The sequence below is a fragment of the Chrysemys picta genome, chromosome 14, assembly GCF_011386835.1.
Source record: "Chrysemys picta bellii isolate R12L10 chromosome 14, ASM1138683v2, whole genome shotgun sequence".
Taxonomy (NCBI): Eukaryota; Metazoa; Chordata; order Testudines; family Emydidae; genus Chrysemys; species Chrysemys picta.
In genome coordinates, this window is record NC_088804.1 from 10,810,509 (window position 1) to 10,837,931 (window position 27,423).

General features: G+C 43.1%; 1 protein-coding gene across 5 annotated transcripts in view; it reads left to right on the forward strand.

Annotated features, from left to right (window-relative positions):
- The first annotated feature begins 1,266 nt into the window (after positions 1 to 1,266).
- The window catches only part of PHAF1 (phagosome assembly factor 1), a 53,637-nt gene continuing 27,480 nt past the window's right edge, over positions 1,267 to 27,423 (forward strand). The window contains exons 1-7 of one of the 5 annotated variants that reach the window (XM_065566973.1): positions 1,341 to 1,360; positions 2,617 to 2,737; positions 3,669 to 3,795; positions 11,885 to 11,967; positions 16,737 to 16,820; positions 23,378 to 23,421; positions 26,306 to 26,385. In XM_065566973.1, the coding sequence (XP_065423045.1) occupies positions 3,732 to 3,795; positions 11,885 to 11,967; positions 16,737 to 16,820; positions 23,378 to 23,421; positions 26,306 to 26,385 (355 nt within the window). In that variant the 5' untranslated portion in view covers positions 1,341 to 1,360; positions 2,617 to 2,737; positions 3,669 to 3,731. Of the gene's footprint in view, positions 1,510 to 2,616; positions 2,738 to 3,668; positions 3,796 to 11,884; positions 11,968 to 16,736; positions 16,821 to 23,377; positions 23,422 to 26,305; positions 26,386 to 26,779; positions 26,999 to 27,423 lie in introns of those variants that run through there. The other 4 variants (XM_065566972.1, XM_065566975.1, XM_065566974.1 and 1 more) reach the window with 4 other exon arrangements.

Consider the following 27,423-nt stretch of genomic DNA (forward strand, 5'->3'; position numbering starts at 1 on the left):
CGCTCGGCCGCCCTATCAGCCGCTTTTTGCTCTTTAAATAGCCGACCGGGGGGAAATCCCAGACCGTTTTAGATTTTTAGAAATCCCCCCTGGACGGCTATTTAAAGAGCGAAAAGACGGACATGTCCAGGGAAATCCAGACGTATAGTAACCGGGGCCGGCTCCAGGGTTTTGGCCGCTGCAAGCAGCCAAACCACACACACAAAAAAGCCGCGATCGCGATCTGTGGCGGCAATTCGGCGGGAGGTCCTTCGCTCCGAATTGCCCCTCTCCGAAGTGACCGCCCCAAGCACCTGCTTGGTAAGCTGGTGCCTGGAGCCGGCCCTGATGGTAACCCTACTTTAGCACACTAACCCAAGTCTGCGACCTTAGGCTGGGAGGCTCACTCCTAGACGCACTGTAGCGATACCCTGAGGAGCAGTAACATTAGAACAGGCCTGGCTAAAGATGATCCCATAAGCAACTCTAATTATTAAATCTTCTGCTTCCCTGAAGCTGGATCGTTGCTTGCTGTGGCTCACTGCCTCCATCCCCCTCTTCTGTTAAAATAAAGGGCAGCCTCACCACGCTGCTCTGTTTGGAAGAACAACAAGGGTGCCAAAATCACAAGTCTCCTGCTATTTTTTTTGGTGTGTTTCTTAAAGTCCCGGCTGCTGCACAACAGGAAGCGCAGGAGACTCTCCGCATTTTAAAATGATGTCTGTTTCTAGCCCTTCTGGCTGCCGAGGAAAGCCTGAAAATGTGATGTGACCCAAGTGCACCCCAAAGCCCCAGAAACCAGAAGGCAAACAAATAGATAAATTGCCTGATTTTTAAACCAATCTCAGGATTTTGGGGGGCAGAATCCTGATTTTTGAATGCTGGGGAGCTGATAATGCTAAAATGAGGTGCTGTCCCCAATCCCCTACCATAGGCCTCCTTGGTCCAACCATCCCCTAAGAGGGGACATGGTTCCCCCTCCCACCCCTCTTGGAGGGGTCAGGCCCCCTTTCTCTGTTATCCCCACAACACCTTGTTTCCCCTTCTCCCTGCCTCTTTTTCCCCACCTCCCTCCCCTTATCCCAGCCTTGCCTTCCCTTTCCCCTAGTGGTTCCCCTGGTTTTGGGGCCCGGCCCCCAGGGTAGGTGCCTAGGCTAGGTGAGTTGGCCAAGGCTGCACAGCGCGTCTGTGGCACAGTCGGGACGCGAACGCGCTCCCCAGCCCCAGAGACGGGCTCTAACCCCCGGCCTCGCGCCTCTCGCACGCGCGCGCACACGCACGCGGCCCCGCCCGCGTCAGTCCCCAGCCCCGGCCCCGCCCACCCGGGGCGGTCTCGCCTGACGGGCCGTTGCAAACGAGTTTTTCAGCAGCCGCAAGTGAGGTGAGTCGCGGCCCTTCGGAGCGGGGGGAGGAGGTGTTAATGCCCCGGCGGGGGCGCCCTCCACCCCCGCGCACACAGCCGGGGGGGGCCGGTCCCCCTTTTCCCGGAGCGGGATGAGCGCGGCGGCCGGGAGATGCTCCTCGCTGCGGGCGAGCTGGCGCTGCGGGCGGGGGGACCTTGGGCCCGTTCTCGGGTGGGGGGCGCAGGGCCTGGGGAGTGAGGGGCCCCGGAGCCGCTGTTCCCGGGGGGGGGCTCTTGGCCCCGGTGTGAGGGTCTCCCGGGCGCTATTCTAGCGGGTGGTGAGGCGAGTGGGGGTTGGGAGGATCTGTGGGGGTTCGGGGGGGCTGGCGTGGAGTGGGGGGGATCTGTGGGGGTTGAGGGGGCTGGCGTGGAGTGGGGGGATCTGTGGGGGTTGAGGGGGCTGGCGTGGAGTGGGGGGATCTGTGGGGGTTCGGGGGGACTGGCGTGGAGTGGGGGATCTGTGGGGGTTCGGGGGGGCTGGCGTGGAGTGGGGGGGATCGGTGGTGGTTGAGGGGGGCTGACGTGGAGTGGGGGGGATCTGTGGGGGTTAAGGGGGGCTGTCGTGGAGTGGGGGGATCTGTGGGGGTTGGGATCTGTGGGGGTTGAGGGGGCTGGCGTGGAGTGGGGGGATCTGTGGGGGTTGGGATCTGTGGGGGTTGAGGGGGCTGGCGTGGAGTGGGGGGATCTGTGGGGGTTGGGGGGGCTGGCGTGGAGTGGGGGGATCTGTGGGGGTTGAGGGGGCTGGCGTGGAGTGGGGGGATCTGTGGGGGTTCGGGGGGCTGGCGTGGAGTGGGGGGGATCTGTGGGGGTTGAGGGGGGCTGGCGTGGAGTGGGGGGGATCGGTGGGGGTTGAGGGGGGCTGGCGTGGAGTTGGGGGGACGAGGTGACTCTGTCTGGCCAACGTTTCTGTGACGGTAGCGCCAAAGGCCATAAGTCAACTGGGCACTCTACAGACTTGTAGTAAAAGACAGTCCTAGCCCCAAAGCACTTACAGTGTAGAAAGGTGGAGGGTCGTGGCCCTGTTTTCGGGGGGGCCCATGAAGAATTGGGGGAAAGCTGTTCTCCAATGGCAAGGGCCCATCAGGGGAGTGGAGGGTGCCAGAAAGGACTCTGGGGATGGGACACACAGAACGATCAGCAGGGTAGCCTTAAAACTGGGGTCTTGCACTGTATGGGAGCCCTGTGGTTTGCCTACGATTCAGCGACCCAACTTGGATTTCTTCTCATCCTTGCAGCAAAACCAGAAGGAATGAGACAGCCCAGCTTTTCCCATCTGTTTTCCAGCAGCTTTTATCTGTGAATTTCTTATGAACATCGTTGTAGTATCTGTTATTTAATAGCTATATAGTGTTGTAGGTATGTAAGGCGCTCTAGTGAAATAAAAATACTATCCAAACAGTCCTACCCCAAAAAACTGTCAATCTAAGGGTATGTCTACACTACAGCGCCACTGTGCCTCTGAATAGCTGCAGTGTAGATGCTTCCTGTCACGGCGGGGTTTCTGTGGATATAGGTAATCTACCGATCTGAGGCATGTTCGGCACTACACAGTTATGTTGCTGTAAGACAGTTTGGGCCGAACTAACTCTCTGCGCATCTACACTAAAATGTAGCTCCCACCGATATAACTCGCCCACTACACTGACTTAATAACTTGACCTCCTCGGGAGGCGTAATGATTAAGTCGATGTAGTTAGGTTGATACAGCGTCTGTGTAGACGCTGTGTTGCTTACATCGAGTATTGCTGCCTTTCAGAAACCATCTCACGATGCCCAATACTGGCAGTTAAATTGGTGCAAGTGCTCTTGGTGAAGACATGTGCCGCTGACGAGCATAGTGTGCATGTATAAAACCGATTCAATTACTGCAGTGGCTGTACATTGATATAACTTAAGTCAATTTAATTTTGTAGTGTAGACTTGCCCTGGGAGGCAAAACTAGGTAGACAGAATAATTCCATCATCGTAGCTGCATCTACATGGGAGGTTAGGTTGACCTAACTGTGTCACTGGGGGCATGATTTTTCACAGCCCTGAGTGATGTAGCTAAGTCAACCTAAATCTTAGGTGTAGACCAGGCCTTAGCTAGACTTGCATGGGGTCTGATGACAGAGATGAGGGAGGGAATGGAATAAGATCCCAAAGAAGAGATAAAGCCAGACATGAGCAGTGATTTCTCCATCAGATCTTGGAGGAGGGAGGGGGATAATTGCATGTTGGTTTGGGTTGTTCCCTGAGAGTCAGATGAGGATTGTAAATGAGGTGTTTTTGTCATGCTCCAACACAGGTCCAGCTGCTGTAACATTGTGATCTGCTGTGTGACTACTGGGCCGATACTCTGGCAGAGCCAATGCTAGATCTAGAAGTGGTTCCCGAGCGATCTCTTGGGAATGAACAATGGGAATTCACCTTGGGTAAGTCCTGTGCTTGGCACTTGTCTTGTTATCACATTTTTCCATGCTGTGCTAATAAGAAGTAACGACGGCCAGAGGTTTCCCTAATGCTTCTAGCGTTATTCTGAATTACTGAAGATGAATTCCTCAAGACTTTGTTTTGTCTCTTTTGTTTTTGGCAGTTATTTTAACAAGGCAAAGTAATGCTAACTTTTATATAATACTGAGAATATTAATGTATATATGTAAGAATACTTCATGTTTGTTTTTAAGGATGCTCTTAGATTGACTCATATTTTATTTATCATCTGCATTTCCTTATATTCATACTTCCTCCAAAGCCTCTTGTTGCTATTTTGGACCAGTCATTTTGAGTAACACCCAGAGGAGATGACCTAGATGTACTGATCAGAGTCTGGGTAGTATCAATCAAGTGACATCAGCCTGCTCAAAAACTTACTAATACTTTGCATTTATAGAGTGATTTTTGTACCAGGATCGCTAAGCACTTTACAAATACTATTTAAACGTCACAACATCCTCATTGGGATAACTGAATTGTGGCATTTCCATTTTACCAATGAGGAAACAGAGTTTAAATGTTTGCCCAAGGTCACATAATAAGCCTTTCTGCTTCCAGTGGTTCTATACAGTCCATTTCTTTGGTAGATTCCTCTTCTCTTCCCCCCAGCAGTGTATCCGAGAGAACTCTTACAACCAATCCAAATTTAGTTGATGGTGTTCAGAACTAATTCGAGGCACTTAAGTGTAGCAGTAGATTTTTATATGTTGTGGGTCCTCCTACAAATGATTGACTCTTCAAACCTATATTTTAGTAATAAGCGATCAGCATTTAAATATTACTACATTACTAATTGTAAGCAGTTATGAGGTTATTCTACAATTGTGTGTGTGTGTTAGGAGTTTCTGCACCATACTGCTTTGCCTGTAATTCCCCAACGTTGCTATTGCTGGTTCTGAACCACTGGGATAACAATGGTGGGAGAACTGGTATAGAGAGAGCTGCAGATGGGGGCCAGTATTTTCGGCACTTTTAAACAATGCAGAAGCTGTTGTTTCAGACATGAACTGATAAGCGGAAAAGGTTTTGGTTTCGTGTCTATATTAGGCAATTGTCTTTTTGCTAAGCAGCTGCTAAATGGGTATATTATGATTATGGTAGCAGCAATGCAGTTAAGCCTGTTCAAAGCCACACTTGCCTCTCAATACATTGTCTTTCTGAATTGTTCTTGAAAGCTGACATTTTCCATGCTCGTTCTCAGTCCAAAGAGTGAAGTTCTTTTTTATAACGTTTCATAAAATTCTGCTTGACCATTTGAAGTCACTAGTATATGGGGTGAGGGGAAGAAAAGATGTAGAATATATGTGTGTGTGTGTGTGTGTGTGTGTGTGTGTGTGTATATATATATATATATATATATAATTTATTTATTTTATTTACTCTCCTAAGTCAAAAGCTAATTCATTTTGGCTCTGATCCTACAAAGACTTATGCATATGTTTAATTGTATGAGCTGTGAATAGACCTGCATTGCATAAAATTAACTACTTTGGAGGACAGGGTCATAATTCAAAATGATCTGGACAAATTGGAGAAATGGTCTGAGTTAAACAGGATGAAGTTTAACAAAGACAAATGCAAAGTGCTCCACTTAGGAAGGAAAAATCAATTTCACACATACAGAATGGGAAAAGACTGTCTAGGAAGGAGTACGGCAGAAAGGGATCTAGGGGTTATAGTGGACCACAAGCTAAATATGAGTCAACAGTGTGATGCTGTTGCAAAAAAAGCAAACATGATTCTGGGATGCATTAACAGGTGTGTTGTGAGCAAGACACGAGAAGTCATTCTTCCGCTCTACTCTGCTCTGGTTAGGCCTCAGCTGGAGTATTGTGTCCAGTTCTGGGCGCCGCATTTTAAAAAAGATGTGGAGAAATTGGAAAGGGTCCAAAGAAGAGCAACAAGAATGATTAAAGGTCTTGAGAACATGACCTATGAAGGAAGGCTGAAAGAACTGGGTTTGTTTAGTTTGGAGAAGAGAAGACTGAGAGGGGACATGATAGCAGTTTTCAGGTATCTAAAAGGGTGTCATAAGGAGGAGGGAGAGAACTTGTTCACCTTAGACTCTAAGGATAGAACCAGAAACAATGGGTTTAAACTGCAGCAAGGGAGGTCTAGGTTGGACGTTAGGAAAAAGTTCCTAACTGTCAGGGTGGTTAAACACTGGAACAAATTGCCTAGGGAGGTTGTGGAATCTCCGTCTCTGGAGATATTTAAGAGTAGGTTGGATAAATGTCTATCAGGGATGGTCTAGACAGTATTTGGTCCTGCCATGCGGGCAGGGGACTGGACTCGATGACCTCTCGAGGTCCCTTCCAGTCCTATAATCTATGAATCTATGAAAAAAATGTGTGTAATTCTTTGCAGGATGTGAGCCTTGAAAAGCTCAAAGATTTGGCCTATACTTAGCTTTCAGTTTGCAAGGCTCGAGTTCCTACATCTGAAAACTAGCAGCTTGTGCAGTATTTCGACTGTTTACTATTTTTATTGTACAACTAATTTGATTAACCCAATATTTGTATATCCAAATAATCACTGAAATAAATGGAGGAGTATTTATACATTTACACACACAGTTGCAGTGGTTTCCAACCTTTTTACGCCCAAACTCACTTTTTGAATTTAAGGGCCACCCAGGATCTCCCTGCCCCTTCCCCAAGGCCCTGTCCCGCTCACTCCATCCCCTCCCTCTCCATTGCTCGCTCTCCCCCACCCTCACTCACTTTCACCAGGTTGAGACGGGGGTTGGAGTTTGGGAGGAGGTGCGGGCTCTGGGCTGGGGCCGAGGGGTTCGCAGTGTGGGAAGGGGCTTTGGGCTGAGCCTGGGGAAGGCAGTTGGGGTGCAGGAGGGGGTGAGGGGTACAAGCTCTGGGAGGGAGTTTGGATGCAGGAGAGGGCTCCTGGCTGGGGCAGAGTGTTGGGGTGCAGGAGAGGGTGTGGGGTGCTGGCTCTGGGAGGGGGCTCTGGGCTGGGGCAGGTGCTTGGGGTTCAGGAGTGGGTTCGGGGTGCGGGAGGAGGTATGGGGTGCTAGCTCTGGGAATGGGCTCAGGGTTGGCATGTAGCCTCCCGCCGGGTGGCACTTACCTTGGGCGGCTCCCGGTCGGCGGCACAGTGAGACTAAGGCAGGCTCCCTGCCTACACTGGCCCCATGCTGCTCCCGGAAGGTGTTAACGCGCCCCTGCGGCCCCCTGGGGTGTTTCGGGGGCACGTGGCTCTGCATGCTGCCCCTCTCTGCAAGCACCACCCCCACAGCTCCCATTGGCTGCAGCTCCCCATTCCTATCCAATGGGAGCTGCGGGGGCGGTGCTTGCAGGCAGGAGCAGCGCGTGGAGGGAGACCCCTGCCACCGCGTCCCCAGGTCTGCGCTGGCCGCTTCCGGGAGTGGCATGGGGCCAGGGCAGGCAGGGAGACTGCCTTAGCGGCTGCCCTGGTGCATCACTGTAGATCGACTGGGAGATCCTCTAGGGTTGATCGCGATCGACTGGTGACCACTGATGTATATTGTGTACCTGAAAATACAGAAATAAACTTGTCGTGCCTTTATTTCAGTGTGCAATGATTTGAATCTTATCACAAAGTAAATACATGGTTGTCGTCTTCAGATTAGTTGTGTGCTATGTATTCTGCCTAAGACGCCCCTTGTTGGAGCTCAGATATCAGTGCTCTCGCTATACTAATAACATGTTGGTATAGCTATCTCACTGCTGGTTCAGCCCTGCCTAACTTAACTGATCTTTTTGTGTTTGTATTATCTGAAGTTCAATAAAAGCTACTTCAAAATAGTTATCACACTGCACAGGTTTATTTCGGTGTGTGGGCACTCATTGTTTTTCTTTCCTTTATAAAAACAAACAAGCTCATGGAAATAAAATGCCCTTCAACCTCCCTCACCAAAAATGCAAACAAACCTGCTAATGCCACCTTAAAGTTGAGATTACATATACATGCACACGCAACAGGAAATTCATCGTTATAGTTCCTAATACAAACAGAGCTCTGCCATATGAGTGTGTAATATATAATTAGTGTGGCCAGGTAGATTAGAGTAGGGGACTAACTGGCAGTCAAGACACTTAAGCTCTGTCTACTTTAGGGATATCTTGTCAAATTTCCCACTGTTGCTAAAAATTGTTTCAGTTCCACCAGTTGTAGCAATGTTGGGACCCATACTGTAAATGGATTGCTGGCTGCTCCTGATATTTTGAGCACCATGTTGTCTATACCTGTTCTGGGCAAAATTAGTTACGGGGTTCTTGAAATGCTGATGACTTGGGCTTTGTGTGTTAAACCACTAGTGGAGATGATTAGTGTGAGATGTGTACTCCAGGAAAATTATGTAGACAAGACCTTGGATTCTGTTCCTGGGTGTACTGCATATAATAGTTCCATAGACAACATAAACTTTCTATTTGATATACTTAAAATAATTCACTTACATTTCTCTTGCTTTTGTTATACTTCTTTCCCTTCTTAGTTTCACTCATGTATTTTCTATCAGTCATGGTTCATCTTTTCCTGCACTGACCTCAGTGTCTGTTTTCTCTTGTTTTCATCTTTGCTTTCCCTCTCCGCACCTCACCTCCCCACACACACAGAGGTGGGGCTTAGAAAATTTCCCAGACACTTAATAGCCAGAGGGGGCCCACTATCCATGGGCAATGCGTTGTGAGAAGTCAGCCTTGCTGTCTTGGCTGCTGGAATAGTAAAGGCTGCTGGGATACCAGGGTGCTGACACTGGACTCGGCTTGTGGTCTCCATCTTCCATATTGGAATGTGACTGGTTACTATCTAATAAATTGGAAGCCACCTCTACCTCCCAAACCCTGCCAGATAGCAAGCTGGAGAAACAGCATTCTCTGTTTACTGTCCTCTTCTTTCACCACAGAGTCCACATCTCTGCTACATCTTCCACTATTGCTATGGTGGAACTGTCCTGGCAACAAATTACAGTAGAATCTCAGAGTTAGGAACACTGGAGTTACAAACTGACCAGTCAACCGCACACCTCATTTGGAACTGCAAGTACGCAACCAGGAGCAGCAGAGACAAAAAAAAGGGGGGGGGGGGGGCAAATGCATTAAAGTACTGTGTTTAAATATAAACTATGGGGGGGAAAAAGGGAAAGTTTAAAAAAAATGTTTGACAATGTAAGGAAACTGTTTCTGTGCTTGTTTCATTTAAATTAAGATGATTAAAAGCACCATATTTCTTCTGCATAGTGGAGTTTCAAAGCTGTATTAAGTCAATGTTCAGTTGTAAACTTTTGAAAGAACCGAGAATAGTGCCTTACTTACATTTAAGGTGTAATTTATATCTGTCAATTAAAAATTTACATTTAGAGTATAAGATATAATCTGACCAAAATAACACATCCCATGGTATGTTGTCCTGAATAGGGACACTTTGCTTTATTTCAAATTTAAAAATTAGAAATAAGAAAATAATTTAGAAAGAGGCAAGGAGCTAAAATAAATAACAAATCAGAACTCTAAAAGCTGAGTTGACATGTAGCAATCAATTATATTTCTGTATGGGTTTATAAGCTTTTTTTAGCTGTCGAATTGTGATGTTGGAACCAGGAATATATGTACAACTTGTTTACACATGATCACGTTTCATTAAAAGATACAACAAAAGTTTTGAACATATTGCTGAAGAGGAGCTGACACTACCCTCTTCTCTATGGGTATGTCTACACTACGGGATTACTCTGAATTTACAGAATTTGATTTTTGGCAGCCAATTGTATAAGTTGAGTCCATGCGGCCACACTAAGCACATTAATTCGGCGGTGTGCGTCCATGTACCGAGGCTAGCGTCGACTTCCGGAGCGTTGCACTGTGGGTAGCTATCCCATAGTTCCTGCAGTCTCCCCCGCCCATTGGAATTCTGGGTTGAGATGTGTTAGAGATCACAGACGCAGGTCCGGGCAACAGAATTCGGCTTGCGTGTGGCCATGGTAAGCCATTATCTTTCGGCTTCTGCAGCCTTCATAAAAGGGAAGATCCCTGCTAGCCAAACGCGAAAAGCTCAGCGCCAATTCCTTCCCCCCCCGCGCTTGGCTAACTGCAAGGAAGGATTTCTTTTCAGCCACAGGCAAACAGCCCAGTAGGAACGGCCCCCTCTGTCCCCTTAATTAAATTCCCGTATTTCAACCAGGTTACCATGAACGATATCACTCTCCTGAGGATAACACAGCGAGATAAAGAATGGATGTTGCTTGAATGCCAGCAAACACCGGGACCATACGCTGCCAGGCTTTGTCATGCAATGATACCAGATTACTTGCTACTAGCATGGCGTGGTCAAGTCTCCGGCCATGGAGGACAGAATAAGGGGGCTGCACTGCCCAGAAACCTTGTGGAAAGGCTTTTGGAGTACCTCCAGGAGAGCTTCATGGAGATGTCCCTGGAGGATTTCTGCTCCATCCCCAGACATGTTAACAGACTTTTCCAGTAGCTGTACTGGCCACGAATGCATCCCAAGTCCTCAGGGCAAATTAATCATTTAAAAAAGCTTACTTTTAAACCATGTTTTATATTTACAAAGGTACACTCACCAGAGGTCCCTTCCATGGCTTCATGGTCTGGGATACTGCCTTGGGAGGGTTCGGAGGGTACTTCAGTCAGGCTGAGAAAAGATCCTGGCCGTTGGAGAGAACGGCGTGCTGTGTGCTCTCCGCAAGCTCGTCCTCCTCCTCCTCTTCCCCATCCGCAGAATCCTCAGGCATGGCTGAGATTACCCCCTCCTCAGAATCCACGGTCAGAGGTGGGGTAGTGGTGGCGACCTCCCTCTCCCCCCGCCCGGAATTGCATGCAGCTCAGTGTAGAAGTGGCATGTCTGCGGCTCTGACCCGGACTTTCCGTTTGCTTCTTTGGTTTTCTGGTATGCTTGTCTGAGCTCCTTAACTTTCACGTGGCACTGTAGTGAGTCCCTATTGTGGCCTCTCTCCATCATGCCCTTGGAGATTTTTTCAAATGTTTTGGCATTTTGTCTTTTGGAACGTAGTTCTGCTAGCACGGAATCCTCTCCCCATATTGCGATCAGATCCAGTACCTCCCATACGGTCCATGCTGGTGCTCTTTTTCGATTCTTGGACTGCATGGTTACCTGTGCTGATGAGCTCTGTGTGGTCACCTGTGCTTTCCATGCTGGGCAAACAGGAAATGAAATTCAAAAGTTCGCCTGGCCAGTGCATCCGAGTTCAGATTGCTGTCCAGAGCGGTCACAATGGTGCACTGTGGGATAGCTCCCGGAGGCCAATACCATCGAATTGCAGCCACGCTGACCCTAATTCAAAATGGCAATGTCGATTTCAGCGCTACTCCCCTCGTCGGGGAGGAGTGCAGAAATCGATTTTAAGAGCCCTTTATGTCAAAGTAAATGGCTTCGTTGTGTGGACGGGTGCAGGGTTAATTCGATTTAACACTGCTAAATTCGACCTAAACTCTTAGTGTAGACCAGACCTATGTAGCATCGGCTATGTAACATCAACCGAGAAAACGAGATTATCTAGTTTAAAGTCTATACTGAGCTGTGTTAGAAACTGAATTGCGGCAGGCTCTTACCATTAAACCACATGCTTACCTTAACTTGCATAGTTTACTTGACTCTGCGAAAATAATTTATTTTAGAAATAATGGTGTGTAATGGGCTTTGGATCAGGCCCTTAGACACATTATTGGAGAATTAAATCCACCAATAAAGGTGGTTCAAATAGAAAACTGCTGTATACATGTAAGAAAAATGTGGACTCTTTCTGCATAAACTTTGGCTTTTTATTTTGCCCTTGTTGGAGATTATCAGTCTGTATTTTTTGAGTAGAAGAACTTTATTGTTTGGTGGATAAGCACAGACCTTTCTGTTCCAGAAACACTGCTGAGGTCACAAGTGAAATAGGCTTTTGTTATTGTTTGCAAATCCTTATGCTGCAACTTGCTTCTTTTAGGCGATGAGCCAATTTTACCTCCGCTTCAACCCATATCTGTGTGGACAAATTCGAGAAATATGACTTGTGTTTATTTACAGGAATGCCATTGGCTCAAGCTGTAGCAATTCTTCAGAAACACTGTCGTATTATCAAAAACGTCCAGGTTCTCTACAGTGAGCAGGTGAGTAGAGAATGACCTTGCCAGGTTGTTCAAGTAATAATTTTGTGATAACTAAGCAATACGATATGACGGTGTGTCGATGTTGTGTAATGCTACACGCTGTGTATAGTTCAGCCACATGTTGTGGCTGTTGTCTAATATCACTCATCCTGAAGTGTGTGGCTTTTAAAAGTGGCTAGTTAAATATTATGTGTGTTTTTTGAATAACTCTTTGAGGAGGGTAATCAAAATATTTTATCAGCTCCTAGGATTCGTTGTTATGGCATGATATTGCTATAGCTTGGAATTTTCAGGCACCAATCATTCTTTCTTTGGTGAATGCTACTTTTTTATGTTGACACGTTTTAGTAGGATGGGGAGTTCTGGAAAATAGTGCGTTGAGAAAGGGGAGTTTATTGCTAAGGTTGCTATATTGAGTGGTTCTGACTCTTGATATAAAAGGATTTAAACAAGTAATGGCTGTTTTGAAACTGAGTTTAGTTTTTATACTATTGGAAAGGACTTCTACATCCCTGGTCTTTAAATAGCTGGGCAGTGATCTTCCAATCTTTGTGCATTGTTTCTGTCAAGTGTTGTAATATTTTGTAATGGTGAGATGCTTCTCACTTTCTCCAGTCCTGTCTGATGCAGTGATGATGAGCCCATTGGAAATGCTGCTCCTGCTCTTCTGTGCATCAGCAGTTCTGCTTGCAAAAGCAGGTGCAGTAATTTAAAACACCTAGATGTCTTAATCATGCTTTTGCATGATTTAAACATTATCCAGTGTTACATTAGTTCCTATGCTTTTGATGTCCCTCCTGCTTTGCATTCTGTAGTGTACTGGAGGCAAAATCTATTAACTAGGTGCAATAAAACACATTTTTGAACTTCTCTAGTTTTGGGGGGAGTGTGAGGAAGGGAGGTGGGGATACCAAATACCGTGAAAATATATATGAGTTGCCTGTTCTCAGCTACAATAAGCTTGTAATGTGTCCTGTTGTTTTAAGGAAGCAGTAGATTAGAAGACTTTTTCACATTGTCCTTAACTAAATCTGTTACAATTTGAATTTGTATCAACAATCTAAAGACTGAGCAAGAGATCCTCTGACATAGGAGTACAAAAATAATCAAGGGAGAATCCTGACTCTTTGGTTTACTGCCAGATATATATCTCATTAATTAAATGAGTTTTATCCTTTTTTTTTCTTTCCAGGTAATATAGATTTATGGCTTTCATAATGGCTACATATTTACTTTGCAAATTAGAAATGTAGCCCATTACAAATAATAGACTAGACCATCTGTATGACAGTGGTTAGTAACAGCATTAGTTTGTGTCCCACATTTTATCAACCCCTGTCAGTACAGTTCACTGCAGAATATCTTCTGGGTTTATTTAGAAGAATAATGTAATCCTTGTTTCGTTCTATGATGTGGTGTAATACAAGGATTAATATCCCAGTGCTAGAAAACATAACATATTGTTGATTGAGCTTTGTGCTTTTAGAAAGATTATGCTGAGGCTGACCAGGGATGTTTCCTCAAAGACCTTTGTTCATCTTCACTCCTCAAATGATCATAAATATAGAAATGTCTTTATGGGATCATGTTTCCTGAGGAAAAATGTTTGATAGATACAGTACCAAAGTATTTTGAGCATTGGAAGTGGTTCTAAACACATGTTTAGTTTATAACCACTCCATACTAAGCACTTATATTAATTAAGCCCCAGCCCTGCAACTGACTGCATGTGGGCCCAACGTTGTCCTGGGGCAGATCCTCATTGATTTCAGTAGGGCTTCATGGGTGCAGGGTTCTGCTGGTGTGGTCACTTGGTTTCAGGGCCTTGATGAAGTGTCTCTTATGTTGTCTGGTCAAAAAGAGTTATGTTCATATACCTGAATTTAAACATTGAGAATAACTCATCTTCCCCATGATGTTTTTTTTAAATATATGTTTAAACAATAGGACATAATAGCTTAAAATATTTGAGCATCTAGACTACTATCCTGAAACTCCAAGAGCATTTGTTAATTCTTTAAAAATGTATCTAAAAAGACTTCTCAAATTCAGCCAGCTCTGTTCATATTAAAGGTCTGATCTTAACAAACATGGGAAGCCTGAAATGCAGCAGGAAAGCTTTATGAACCTGTCTCTGTAACTGTAAATTGAGGACAAAGCTTAATTCTGGGGTTTTATTGCTGGTGAATATTGATTTATTGATATTTAGTATCTTTATTTCTAAACTGTCAATGGGAGCTGAGCACCTAACTCCCATTTGTGCCTTTATAAATCTCCCCCTCCATTTTATACCGTCAGAATATAGTAATACCTTCCATTTCCCATGGACTTATGTGGAATGGTATTGTATAGAAATCCCCTCCTTTTGGGAAGGGTTAATCCCAACTGCCTCCTAGGATTTTCTGTCATATCTGAAGTTTCACTTTGAGTACTAAAAATCACATTAATTTAACTTGTGTCCCCCAAATTTCTTTCTCCTGGCCATAAAATCTGCCAGAAGGGAAGATGAGCTGCAGGCTGTGGTAATTACCAAGCCTTCTCTCAGATCTTTGTTTTCCCTCGTTAATAATGTTTTCAACTTTCACACTAAGCCTGAATTAAATTTATAAACATCCTGCCTAGAACCGTAGAACTCAATTTGCTTAATTTCCTGGATATGTACTAAACTCTTTGGAATGCAGAGCCCATCACACACATTCGGAAAAGTTATTTAATATGTCTTCGTCATAACACAATGCATGTTCTTAACTATGTGTGTAAGCTCTCTGAATTAATTTTCTACAGCATCAGAAAGGCTCGAATACTGGCACTGATAGTCTTCTCTCTTGATATATGACATGCTTAAGTACCTCCTAATTCTAGACAACATTGCACATTTGCATGTTTACTTTCTGCCAGCTACCTTATTGCTTGGGTAGAACTGGTTTTCTGTAAGGGTGGATGAGATGCTTAGTATGGAGTGGTTATAATCTAAATACAAATGTGTTTAGCACCATTCCCAATGTTCAGAATATCTTTATCTTTGGTACTGTACCTTTCAAACATTTTTCCTCAGGAAATACGATACTATAAAGACATTTCTATATTTATGATCATTTGAGGAGTGAAGAGCAAGAATGCTTGCTGTTGGAGTTTCTGATGGCATTCCTGAGTCTGTCTCTCCCCCTCCCGTGATAAAGTATTTTCCGTTTCCCCTTCTCATAGTTAAAGGGGCATTGTCAGTTGATTAAAAGCCCCAAAATTTGTCTCCATAAAGGAAGACAAATCCTATGCGGCATTTCTGGCGAGAGGACTCTTGTATATTGTTATAGTAGCAGTTAAAACAAATCATAGGGAAAATATACAGTACATAAAATATTTCAAACCACCTTTGGTCTAACTACAAAACAGTCATGGAATAAACCGCATTTATGTTGCACCTTCGACTTTTATTTAAAAACTGGATTAGATAGGAGCCTGAATTAAATAGGCGAAGGGATTTAAAATCACATTGGTCTGAGATCCAGGATTCGCTCTGTTCAGTTGTGGACCTATGGCAGTTTTCAGGTTAGTTTACAAGATATCAATCAAGGATAGCAATGAAAGTGTATCCCTGAAGTTTTTCAGTGGCATAAAGCATCTATCGTCGGTTGTTCATGAGAAATTTGGTTTTAAAACTATGAAATTCTGATGTATAGTAAACCTTATTTATATTTTACAAAAACAGTACTAATTTCTCTCACCAGGAGGCCTGTACAGTTGGTTTACGTTAATTATTTAATCTGACTAAACATCGTAGATATGCTGTGGATATAGCTCTCCCTTCTGCTGCCATTACAGTCTGTTCGTGTTAAGTCAACTTCTCCTAGTACTGTCCCCCCATTTGAGTTCCTCTAGAGGGGCAGGATTCACAGCAAGACTTGTGGTGCTGGGCATTATCTTAGGTTGTGAATTCTAGTGTTGTTGGCTGCCTTTGCCTACCTACCAACCTTCTCCCCCTCCAGGGAGAAGTTGGAAAGGTGGGTTTCATTGTGTGTATGCGCATGCGCATGCGGGAATGGGGGGTATGTGGTCAGACTGGCTGTGCTAGAGACAATTTACTGAGTATGCCTGGACTATGTTGGCAGTAGAGAACTGCTATCACAGTGTACCACTGAAAATAGAGACAGCCTTAGAGTCTGATCCAAAACTCATTGAACCCAGTCAAATATCTGTTCACTTCAGTGGGCTTTTATTTAGGCACCTAGTTGTGACTCACAGTAACTAAGGAAACGTAAATTTGCAGCACTAGGGTCTGAAATATTCCATTTAGAACCTTACCCAGACTGGTTATGATATTCTTTGATATTTGAAGTGCATATCACTTTCTTAAGTATAATATGTAATCATTGCTGAGGAGAGGCACTTCAGTTTTCTGTTCATAAGATGGGCCCACCAGTGCTGAGTGCAACAAACTCTCCTACATGTGTTCCAATTTTTCACTCTAAGCCTAAAATGTCAGTTTCAATGGCCCTTTTTCCATCTGTAAAAGCAGCAAGAAAGCTGTATTCCTACTTGGTTGTGAGTTTATGCAAGGTGTGAACTTATCAACAACACTTCTGTTTCATTAAATAGGAAAACTGAAGCGGGTTGGCCACATGTACTTTGGTTTAGGCGTATACATAGAACAAAACAATTGGTTGCCATGCCAATTGAATTGACCATTTGGGAAAAATATTTTTCTTTGCTTTTTATATATGTGGCAACAATCAGCTTTTCATCTAAATGATTCTACTGTTTTTGTTTTACAGTCTCCTCTTAGCCATGACCTCATCCTTAACCTGACTCAGGACGGAATCAAACTGCTGTTTGATGCTTTCAATCAGAGACTTAAGGTACAAAAAAAGTAACTAAAATAGATTCTAACCTATTCTTAAAATAACTTAACAAATCCTTTTATTTTTACATAGTGTTTATATGCCAACTTTAACACACTCTTGCAGTACAAGACTATCGCTGTGTTTTAATGGTCAAACTGTAAATACAGAATATCTTAATATTTTGAAATATATTGGGCATTTTCAAGAGTGATCCAATGTGACCTCTCTTCCCTACTTTGTTCCAAATTGGGCATATGCTAAAAATGGCTGAGATCAGATCCTGCATTATTGCAGTCGGGGTGGATGTGTGGTGCTGTGTTTTTTTCCATTTGCCCTTTTATTCTTTGCTTCCATTTTATCCATATAAACATTTTTTTATCCCCTAATTCTTGCTTTCAGCTGAACTAAATTCATGGTGTACTCATGTAGCCACTAGTGCACCTGTAGTCATGTGGCATCTCAGAAGACCAAATTCAAATAAACAGGTACTCCTCCATGGAGTTCAGCTTACACTGAATTGGCATTTGTACCAAAGACTGAGATCATCATTCCAACAATGCTCCCTGCAGTATCCGTTAAGTGATGCTGTGCTCAAAGAGGTGCATCTCCCACGAATGCTTTGCAGTTTCATCACATTTACTAGAAGCCAGGCTGGTTACATCTACCCTACTCATAGAATTTAGGAGAAACAGAGAAAATGCTGTTATTGAGGTGACATGGTTCAGCCAAGCAAATGGATAAGTACAGGTGTGCAACTCTGTAGAGATTTGATTAGGTTATTACAAAATAAAAAGGCTTTCTCAATTAAAACACCGTAGCTCTCTATTGGTTGTGGGGTATTGAGCCTTTCACTGAGTCACCAGTTCAAGTTCTGGCCCAAATTCTGACCAACAGTCAGTGTTGGCCGTTCAGTAGTCTTTCTGAAGCAACTTTGTGACACCCTACCATGTCCTGTTTCTAGTGGACAGTGTGTGGACAGAAAACCCCTACCCATTTGGCACAAATTGCCATGCTACTTGGCATCACCTGTACAAAAGAGAAGTACTGTGTGAACATGATTAGTGATCTACACTGTCAACCCTGACAGTGGTTCCTCCAGGAGAGGCTGCCTCACATCACCCTTCCAACCACCATTAAGGGTGATATATGGCGGGGTTCTCAAGTTTTTTCTTTCTGAGCCCCCCCCCCCCCCCCCCAATGCTATAAGAACTCCACGGCCCACCTGTGCCGCAATAACTGTTTTTCTGCATATAAAAGCCAGGGCGGTGCTAGGGAGGGGCCCTAGCAAGGTTGGGGCCCATGCCACAGGGGCTCCCATGAAGCTACATTGCTCAGGCTTCAGCTTCAGCCCCGGGTGGCAGGGCTCAGGACCCTGGGCTTCAGCCCCATGCAGTGGAGCTTCAGCTTTCTGCCGTGGGCCCCAGTGAGTCTAATGCTGGCCCTGCTTGGAGGCCCCCCTGAAAACTGCCCGAGGCCCCCTAGGGGCCCCTGATTGAGAACTGCTGCTCTATGGAACCTTGTTTTCTCTACCCTTGCCTGTACCTGTTCTGTCTATAGAGAACTGTGCTCTCCAGGCTTTCAATTTAGACTTCTCATGAGCACAAAAATCACTTTAAAGCCACTACAGACAGCTGAGGGGAGGAAGTTAATCAACTGAAATGCAAGATATTCTAATGGACTAAATATTTGTGAATCGCTATTAATTTGGATTGTTATTTTTAACTAAAGTTAAGATTTCTTTGTAGTTCAATACCATTATGCATTCATATATTTTATAATTGTTAGATGTATACCTTAAATGTTTAAAATAAGTTAATATGTGCATTTTTCAGACTAATTTTCCGTTAAGAGTCAATGGAAATGAAATGAGAGGTGGTCAGATATTTTTCCTCCTTCAGAATGGGCCGGATTATAGTTTATAATTGAATTGTGGAAGCTTCTGTTTATGAAATCCTTCCTGTATTAATGGGATCTTGCTGTCTTTAACACAGAAGTCTCATTGATATTCAAACAGCGGAAGTGACGTTAGGGTTATTAACAGGATGTTTTAAAGCTGTTTTTCTGTCAGAAGGAGCTGCGTTTTCCCAATGTGGGCTGTTGCTTGACTGTAGAAACTCTTTTCAGTAGCATAATTTATTTAAAGAAACTGAGCTTGATAAGACTGAAATAATCACTTCAGTTATACATCTCATTTCCTGCCATTTATCTGAGCCTCTGAATCTCATTTTTAATGAATAAAGCAGCTCCTTCTCTCCCGCCACCCCCAAATCTCTCACTTCAGTTTTTCAGAGGGTGGGATCAATGTCATTTGGAGACCAATAGCACATATTCAGGAATTTCCCGTTCAATTCTTCCTCACTCTTATGAGTTTAAATTATCCTCCTACAACCCATTTGTTTAAAAATAGCAGGGTTAAACAAACTGATCTGGTTTAGTGGTCCAGCAAAAATGCATTTTGGTCTCTAATCTTAGAGGGTCAACAGTTCTGTTGTAAATTGTGCAAACTGTACAATTGTAAAAGGATACAATAAGTATTTTGTGAAATGTAACTGATATTTATAAAGCTGCTTGGGACATATTCTGTGTGCGCGCACACATTTATTTCAGATCACTTCTTAGTAGAGTAATCAGACTTGTTTTAAGAAGAATTTGTTTTAGGTGGGGATTATTAGAGCCTGCTGTAAAGATGGCATGATTCATTTTAGTTTCTCCATGGTTCAGAACCCAAAGTTCAGCAGTGAAACTGACAAAAATCATGTCACTTCACTCTGCTGTTACTTGAATAGTATGCAGCTATTAGAGCTGGTCATGGGGAAGATGAGAATAAATAAAGGCTTCTAGAAGGTAGAATGGCAGAGTTAGGAGGCTGAGGGAATAGTGGCAATATCCATGAAATGCTTTCTGTGCCTCTGTGGGTGGGAAGAGACCTCTCTGTGCCTTCCAGCAACCAGAGGGATGCAGGGGTCTTTAAGTCTGTTGTATGTATTACCCAGAGGCTGAAATGAAGCATGGTGCCCTGGACCAACTTTTAGGGATAGCACTCTAGTATGAGTCCAAGTACCTTCCTCCTCTCACCACCCCCCACTCCCATTCAGCTAGGGAAGGAGCTAGACTTCCACTATGCTGTCGTTTCCTGTTGCCTTGCAAATTCTACAAGCCCTGTAAAGTATTAAATATTCAATCTGTAAATGCTCTAAAATTCTTTGAATATTAGATTATAGTAAATTGTTTAAACTACTGATCTTAAATTCAAGCCAAATGCTTCTTGATTATGCAGAGATTGATCAATAATTGGGTTTGAATGCTGCTGATTACACATCTGCTTGTATGGGCAGTGGAATAAATACCATGGTTGCTTTGTCAATAGTAGCTAAGCTAGTTTTTAAAAAGTCCTGCCTTAGCCTTATGGCTTATTGCAGTATTTCTTCTGTGGGTGTGTCTGCAATGACTGTGAGCTTATGTAAATGCACTGGGTATTGCTGGACTGCATAATTATCTATAAATATTCCAAAATAGAACCTGTTTCTTTCTCTTGTGTGCTAGACCTTAATAGATTTTGAGTTTGAATAATGGGATGATGATTTGATTAGGCTTGGAAGAATTGGATTTTTATTGGTAAATGTCAATTTCACAGTACACACACAAACCAGTTAAAAATATTTCCATCAGTGATAACTGAAATTTACAGATAGGCATAGTAAGAGAAATATTGCTTGAGAACTTATTGGAGTTTGATTTTTAAGAATATTTACTTAGTATATTTTGACATGTGATGTTGACAACTTGTGTTTTAATGGTTATAAAACTTTAACTTGTTGATTCTCAGTGTCTGTCATGCAATAATTGTTTGACTCCTCCCATAATGTGAAAACTTAAATCAGTAAAAAAGAGAAAAAGCTTAAAAGCCATAATTTTGCCCAACTTTGAAAATTTAAATTTATAAAAGTAAAAAGTGATTAAAATAAACACCAGTGTCATCCATTGCGATAATAAAAAACATTGAATTATGTCAAGCCTATTGATGATGAATTGGCACTTTTTTGACAGCTGTCAATGCCTCTTGCTGACCTGGAGCTCACTGACCGAACACACTGTTCCCTTAGCTGACTGTGCTCTTCCTGTGTTCTTTGATTCATCCTTTATTATATTCCTGGATCGTGAATTGTTTTAGCCAGGCAGCAGCCTTTGATTCCAGCACTCATAAGAAGCTTCTGAGTATTTTCCATTCTTGAGTTAGGCTAGATATTTTTCCCCTCACTTCCAGAGGTGTCCATGTGCAAAATAAGCATGTGGAAGATTTAAGAAAATAGAATAAAAAAAAAAAAATAGGACCAGTACTGACTCACAGTAATGCCATTTAAATGATGTTTATTCTTACTGGGGCATCTATTAGATCGTAGCAGGCAATCTCGAAGGGTTGAATCAAATTCTAATAATACAAAGTATCCAGGATTTTAAGAAGCAGAACTAGGGCAACTATATTTATATATAAACTTGCTTTAATGGACAGGAGAGAAATGCTTGTTCATTAGGTTTTGTTTGTTTTTTGAAGTTGAGTTTGCCAATAAAAATGTGTTTCGTACTCAGCTTCTTAGTTGTCTAAAGTGTATGGGCTTTTTCCTATATACTTGTCATTTTGCTTGGGGAAACTTTCATTTTCGTATGAGTCAACAGTATACCATTAAACATGAAGTACTTTTATACAGGATGTTGTGTGTAGTTTTAAATGTACATTAGAATATTTTATATAGGGATATTCACCAAACAAATTACTAAAACAAGACTTCCATCTTGGTCGGTGGCATTTATATGAATTTAAAACCATGTGTGTTCAGTTAATATGCAGCATAGTAGAGTTTTTAAAAGTCTCTCCAAAATTCTCAGTACTACTTATGATGGGAGATTTCCTGGGGGTTCCCCTTTATCCTCCATGACCCTGTGTCCACAGCAGCATTTCCTCCAGCCACAGAGGGAGTGCTTCTGTTAAAGCTTCATTAAGGATTATCCAGGGCAGCACAAGGCTCCCTGTTTTTCCCACAGCAGTTAGACACCATCCTCTCTCTTTCTCTCTGCAGCTGCTGGCACAGGAAGAAAGGTATCTAAATTTAGGAGAGAGCCTGCGGGGATGGAGGGGGCCAAGTTTAATCCCTTTTTATTCGCTGAAAATCTGCTTTAGGCCCAATCTAGCATCAGGAGCCATTAGTGCCGATTCCTATTCCCTAAGGAGACTCATCGAGATCAACAGGAATCCATCTAGGTGCAAGAGTCTGCAATAATGAATGCAGGAGCAGGCCCTCATAGTGGAGGTTCTGAGGAGAGCTCTAAATTAAACAAAAACAATATATGTACATAAAACAAAAATATTAAGAGTTATTATGCCTCTGGTCTGTTGTTACCCTTTTTTATGGATGGCTATTTTAAGTGTCTGTTACAGCACCTAAAGCCTTTGGATAGGCGTCTTGTGTGTTTACAGTGAAAATTAAAACTTTTATATCTACCGCAAATCACTTTGCTGAGTGAAAAAATGAGAGAGGAGTTTGAATATAGTGAAAGCTGTACAAGGAACCACCATTTTTAGGCAGTCTGAGGAGTCCAACCCAAAGAATCTTCAAATGTATTGATGGCACAGCTGTTGCACTTCCATTAGGAGACCACCTCCATTTGGTAACCATTTACTGTCATTTCCTTCAGAGGTTGCTTAAAAGAAGTTGCTCTGTAGATACTACTTTAGCCCCCAATCTGCCAAAACGATCCATTCACACAGATTCCCATTGATGTCAGCAGGTTCCATGCAGATGCAAGGATCCACCTTCACAGAGTCAGTTACATGATTGAGGTTTTTTTGGTGATTGTTTTAGAACTGTGATAAACTCTGAAAATTGATGCTCACTAATCTATCTTGATTTGTTTGCAGTGTTGTTGTAGCTATCTTGGTCCCAGAATATTAGAGAGACGAGGTGGGTGAGGTAATATCTTTTATTGGACTAACTCCAGGACCTGAAGAAGAGCTCTGTGTAGCTCAAAAGCTTGTCTCTTTCTCCAACAGAAGTTGGTCCCCCAAAAAAATATTACCTCACCCATCTTGTCTCTCTAATCCAGTGGTGGGCAACTTGCGACCACACGTGGCCCGTCAGGGTAATCCACCGGCGGGCCGTGAGACAGTTTGTTTACATTGACCGTCCACAGGCATGGCCGCCCACAGTTCACCGTTCCTGGCCAATGGGAGCTGTGGGAAGCGTCGGCCAGCACGTCCCTGCGGCCCGCGCTGATTCTTGCAGCTCCGATTGGCCGGGAACGGCGCACTGCGGCCACTGGGAGCTGTGGGCGGCCATGCCTGTGGACGGTCAATGTAAACAAACTGTCTCGCGGCCCGCCCACAGATTAGCCCAATGGGCCGCGGGTTGCCCACCACTGCTGTAATCTGTCTTGATTCAGTTAAAACCAAACAGATTTCCACTAGAGAAGGTGAACTTGCAGTAATAACTTTTAACTTGGGTCAGTAGTCTGCCCTAAATATCCTATTTCAAAATCCTGTGGAACTGCAATAATTTTTTCTATTTTCTGTCTTTCAGGTGATTGAAGTTTATGACTTGACTAAGGTGAAGTTAAAATATTGGTAAGTGATTTAAGATTATCGTGTACCATTGGGTCACACATGATATATTAGTTACCATCTCTTTTTCACTCCAGTCATAATTACTGGACTGCACTGAATTTTTGTCTCATTAATTTCTCTTCAGGAAAACAGTTGCATATTTTTTCATCAGAAGTTAATTTAATTATTCAGAAGTAAATTATAGGCGATATTCTCATAATATATCAAATTAAAGAACATGTTCTCAACAGAAATGAGTTCTGGGTACATTTTGAACAGGAGTCTCAGTGTTTAAGGTTGGTAGGCATGATGCATTTTGGATCAGTATTTTTGTGGTGCCAATAGGATTGGTTTGGGTCAGTTATACTGTATTTTGTTGCTTATGCTTATTATAATTATTCTGTTTAACTGGGGAAGAGTTTTCAATTATTTATACGCTACTCTAACAGTGAGAACAAAATTCAGATAACATTCCTAAGCATATTCCCTGTGTACATTACCAATCCCCTGTTTCTTCTAAGGTTTGTAGACTTTCTGCTCTCAACTTATGGTATTATTAAACATGTATATGTAGCACGAAAGGTGGGCATGGACCTTTACAAATAGAATAAAGTTACAGACTCTCCCTCAAGGACCCTTAAAATCTAGGGACAGATATGACATCAGGCAGGGGAGAGAAAAGAAGGCTTACACAATACAGTTGAGGTTTCATGTTCCACACAGACGCGCATTATGGGAGTTATTTGGAGATGTATTAGGTGGATGTAGAAGTCTGGGTGGTATATAGTGCTTGTGTTAGTGACTGGCAGTGACACCCATTTTTCTGGGAATCTGGCTTTTTTCTGGTTGCCATCAATTTTTCATCTTGTGTGTTCCATTCACGGATTATTTTGCAAGTGTAAATGTGGTGGTAAGGAATGTTAATTAAGTAAAATAAACTGAACAGCATCCCACTGCCACATACAGTATGTGGTATTGTATCTAGATTTTTTTATTTATTTTAAAGCCTGTATCCCATAATTATCAAAGGTTAGTTATCATAATAAAAAAAATGATCCTTGTGAAATATTTTAGTGGACATACTAGTGAAATGGTTTATGTAAACCAAAGGCAGAATTTCTTTGATAAAATCAAAAGTACATCTTTTTCTTATTCTCAAAAGCCCACCTTATGAGTATGGAAATGTCATTGTCTATATTTTTCCTCTGAGTTTCTTGAGCTTCAGGGCTGAACCTGAAACAGAACTTAAGACTTTTTTGTAATGGGAGTTGAAGGTTGGGAAGCCACATACACAGAATGATTGTAGAAATACCCGCAGATGTTTGCAATAGTTCAATTTAACTGAAAGATCTTTTTTTTTTTTTTGGAAAAGAGATCAGTGCTCGCTCTCCCACATGGCTGTCCCTTCAAACCTCTTTGTTATATAAAATGGCTGTAATACCCTTCTTCTTTCCAAATTTCTTGTAGCAATCATAGAATTATAGGGTTAGAAGGGACCGCAAAGGAAATTTAGTCTAACCCCCAAGCAGTGGTGTCAAATGATGAAATCAGGGTCAAATTCTTCTCACCAAAGCAAAACTCAAAAAAGCTGCAAATCATGGATTTGGGAACTTTTCATATTATGTGTATGAAGGTAGAGTCTGATTTTATAAATCCCGTATTATCTTTTTATAGAAGTCTAAGGGCCAAACCCTGCTTCCTTACTCCTGAAACTCATTCAGAGTAACTCCACTGACATCAGTAGAGTTATGAAGGAGTAACAAAGAATAGAATTTGGCTTTAAGAATTATTTCCCTTCCATTACAAAAAATTCATATAGTTTTTTGGCTGAGCTCATGAGGCCAAAAACTCAACTTCACAGCATTTCTTTGTTTAGATGTAACACTAACTTTTGAACATAGCCTCCAATCAATTCCAAAATTACAGCGAATCTTTAATAGACCCCCTCGTCTTAAATCTGCCCATCCTCCCAGGTGGTATACAAATGTTGACACCCTGAAAAAGAGAAAAGGAGAATAGGAATGGCTGACACTGAGGTAGGGGAATGGGGGAGGGGTACAAAGTAAAACTTCCTGGGGGAGAATGGGGACACACACAGCCCCAGGCATAAGGGAGAGGATAGAGGGTTGCAGGGAACCTCCTAAAATAGAAGGAAATGGGAGGGTGGCTCGAAGATCAATGTAAGGAGCCCCTGGTGTGTGCAGTGAGCTTGACTGACAGAAGCAACAAAGTGAGTGACCCCAAAGTAGCGGGGGTTGACTTATAAATGGGTCTACATCAAAATTTGATGATTTTAAACTCTATGGAATCATTGAATTGAATATCTAATACATTGTTGTTTTGTTTATCTGGAGCGTCTGCAGGCATGGAGCTCCTCAGCTCCCAGTGTCCGCGGTTCGCTGTTCCCGGCCAATGGGAGCTGTGGGAAGTGGCGTGCCACTTCCCGCAGCTCCCATTGGCCGGGAACAGCGAACCGCGGACACTGGGAGAACTGAGGGGCTCCATGCCTGCAGACGCTCCAGATAAACAAAATGTCCTGAACTGCAAGCGGCTTACGCTGATGGGCTGGGAGCCAAAGTTTGCCAACCCCTGAAATATAGGGTCGGCTTATGAAAGGGTCATACAGTTTTTGCTATTTTTGCCTAACCATCTTGGGGGGTCCGCTTATAAACAAAAGGTCTAATGAACGAGTGTATACAGAATTTAATTCTCCTTACCTTATTAAAACATGAGGTGTTTTCTCTGGTATTGGATTGCTATGTGAGATGAATGTAACATAATTTTCCCTTGAAAAATGAGTTTTCTGAGCGTTCTTATTTTTGTATCTAAATGATTTTAACTAATGAACCCCAACTAGTAGCCCACTCCTTAATGATGATTCAGTGGCTTTCATTTTCTTTTTCAGTGGTGTCCATTTTAACTCTCAGGCAATTGCTCCAACCATAGAACAGATTGATCAATCGTTTGGAGCAACACATCCAGGAGGTAGGCTATGGTATTTCTGAGATCATCACAAGTAGACTTCACTTACTGGCTTCATCCAAATGAATTCATCTCTTGGTTAACATTAAGAATGACAAACTGTTCTAAAGAATATGCCGTGTTTTCATATGAGAAGCCGATAAAGCCTTCTGATCTCAATTGAAATGAATTATGTTGTTTTTCAGAGAGTTGTCACATTCTTATACTTTACAAGATATTCCCATTATATTTAAATTTGAAGTTGGCCTGCTTAGTTAACTAAAAGAATGTGAAATATATGTGGCCCGATAATAGTATGTTCACGTAGCATTAGTGGGCTCACTTGAACCACAATAATAAGGAACTTCTAAGATTTTTTCCTTTATTCCTGTCTAGTTTAGGTGGAGAGAGAATTTTCTCAGGCCATGTCTACACAAACTCTTACTGTGCAGCAAGTTAGGGTGTGAAGCTCTAGCATGCCGTGCACTAACTGTCCCGTCGATCCTGCTGATGCGCACTACAAGCTTCAAGCAACAGTATGTCACTGTGCCCTGGGGAACATTTATTGTGCATCAGCAAGTCCACGCAGGCAGTGTGCTGGAGTGCTGTACATATATATACCTGAGCTTGCCACTCAGTAAGTGTTCGCGTAGTGATGCCCTAAGTCTCAGTGCCTGGTTAACTGGACGATGTTTGGATAAATGCAGAAAAGTGGGTGGGGAGTGAGATGCCTCCCATACCCAGGGTAAGAACACCGGATGCTTCAGTAGCTCCTTATGGCCACTCTCCAGTCTGGAGATTGGAACAGCAGCCAGACCTTCTTGGCACCTGCACAGGTGTCACTGGATCCAGATAAACAGATGACATTGTCATGTGATGTGGTCAGCAGGATTCTCAGCGCTCCCAGCATGAATCACACTGACTTCAAGGTGTGGCGTTCTAATTTATTAACACAAACACATAAGAACATAAGAATGGCCCTACTGGGTCAGACCAAAGGTCCATCTAGCCTACTATCCTGTCTACCAACAGTGGCCAGTGCCAGGTGCCCCAGAGGGAATG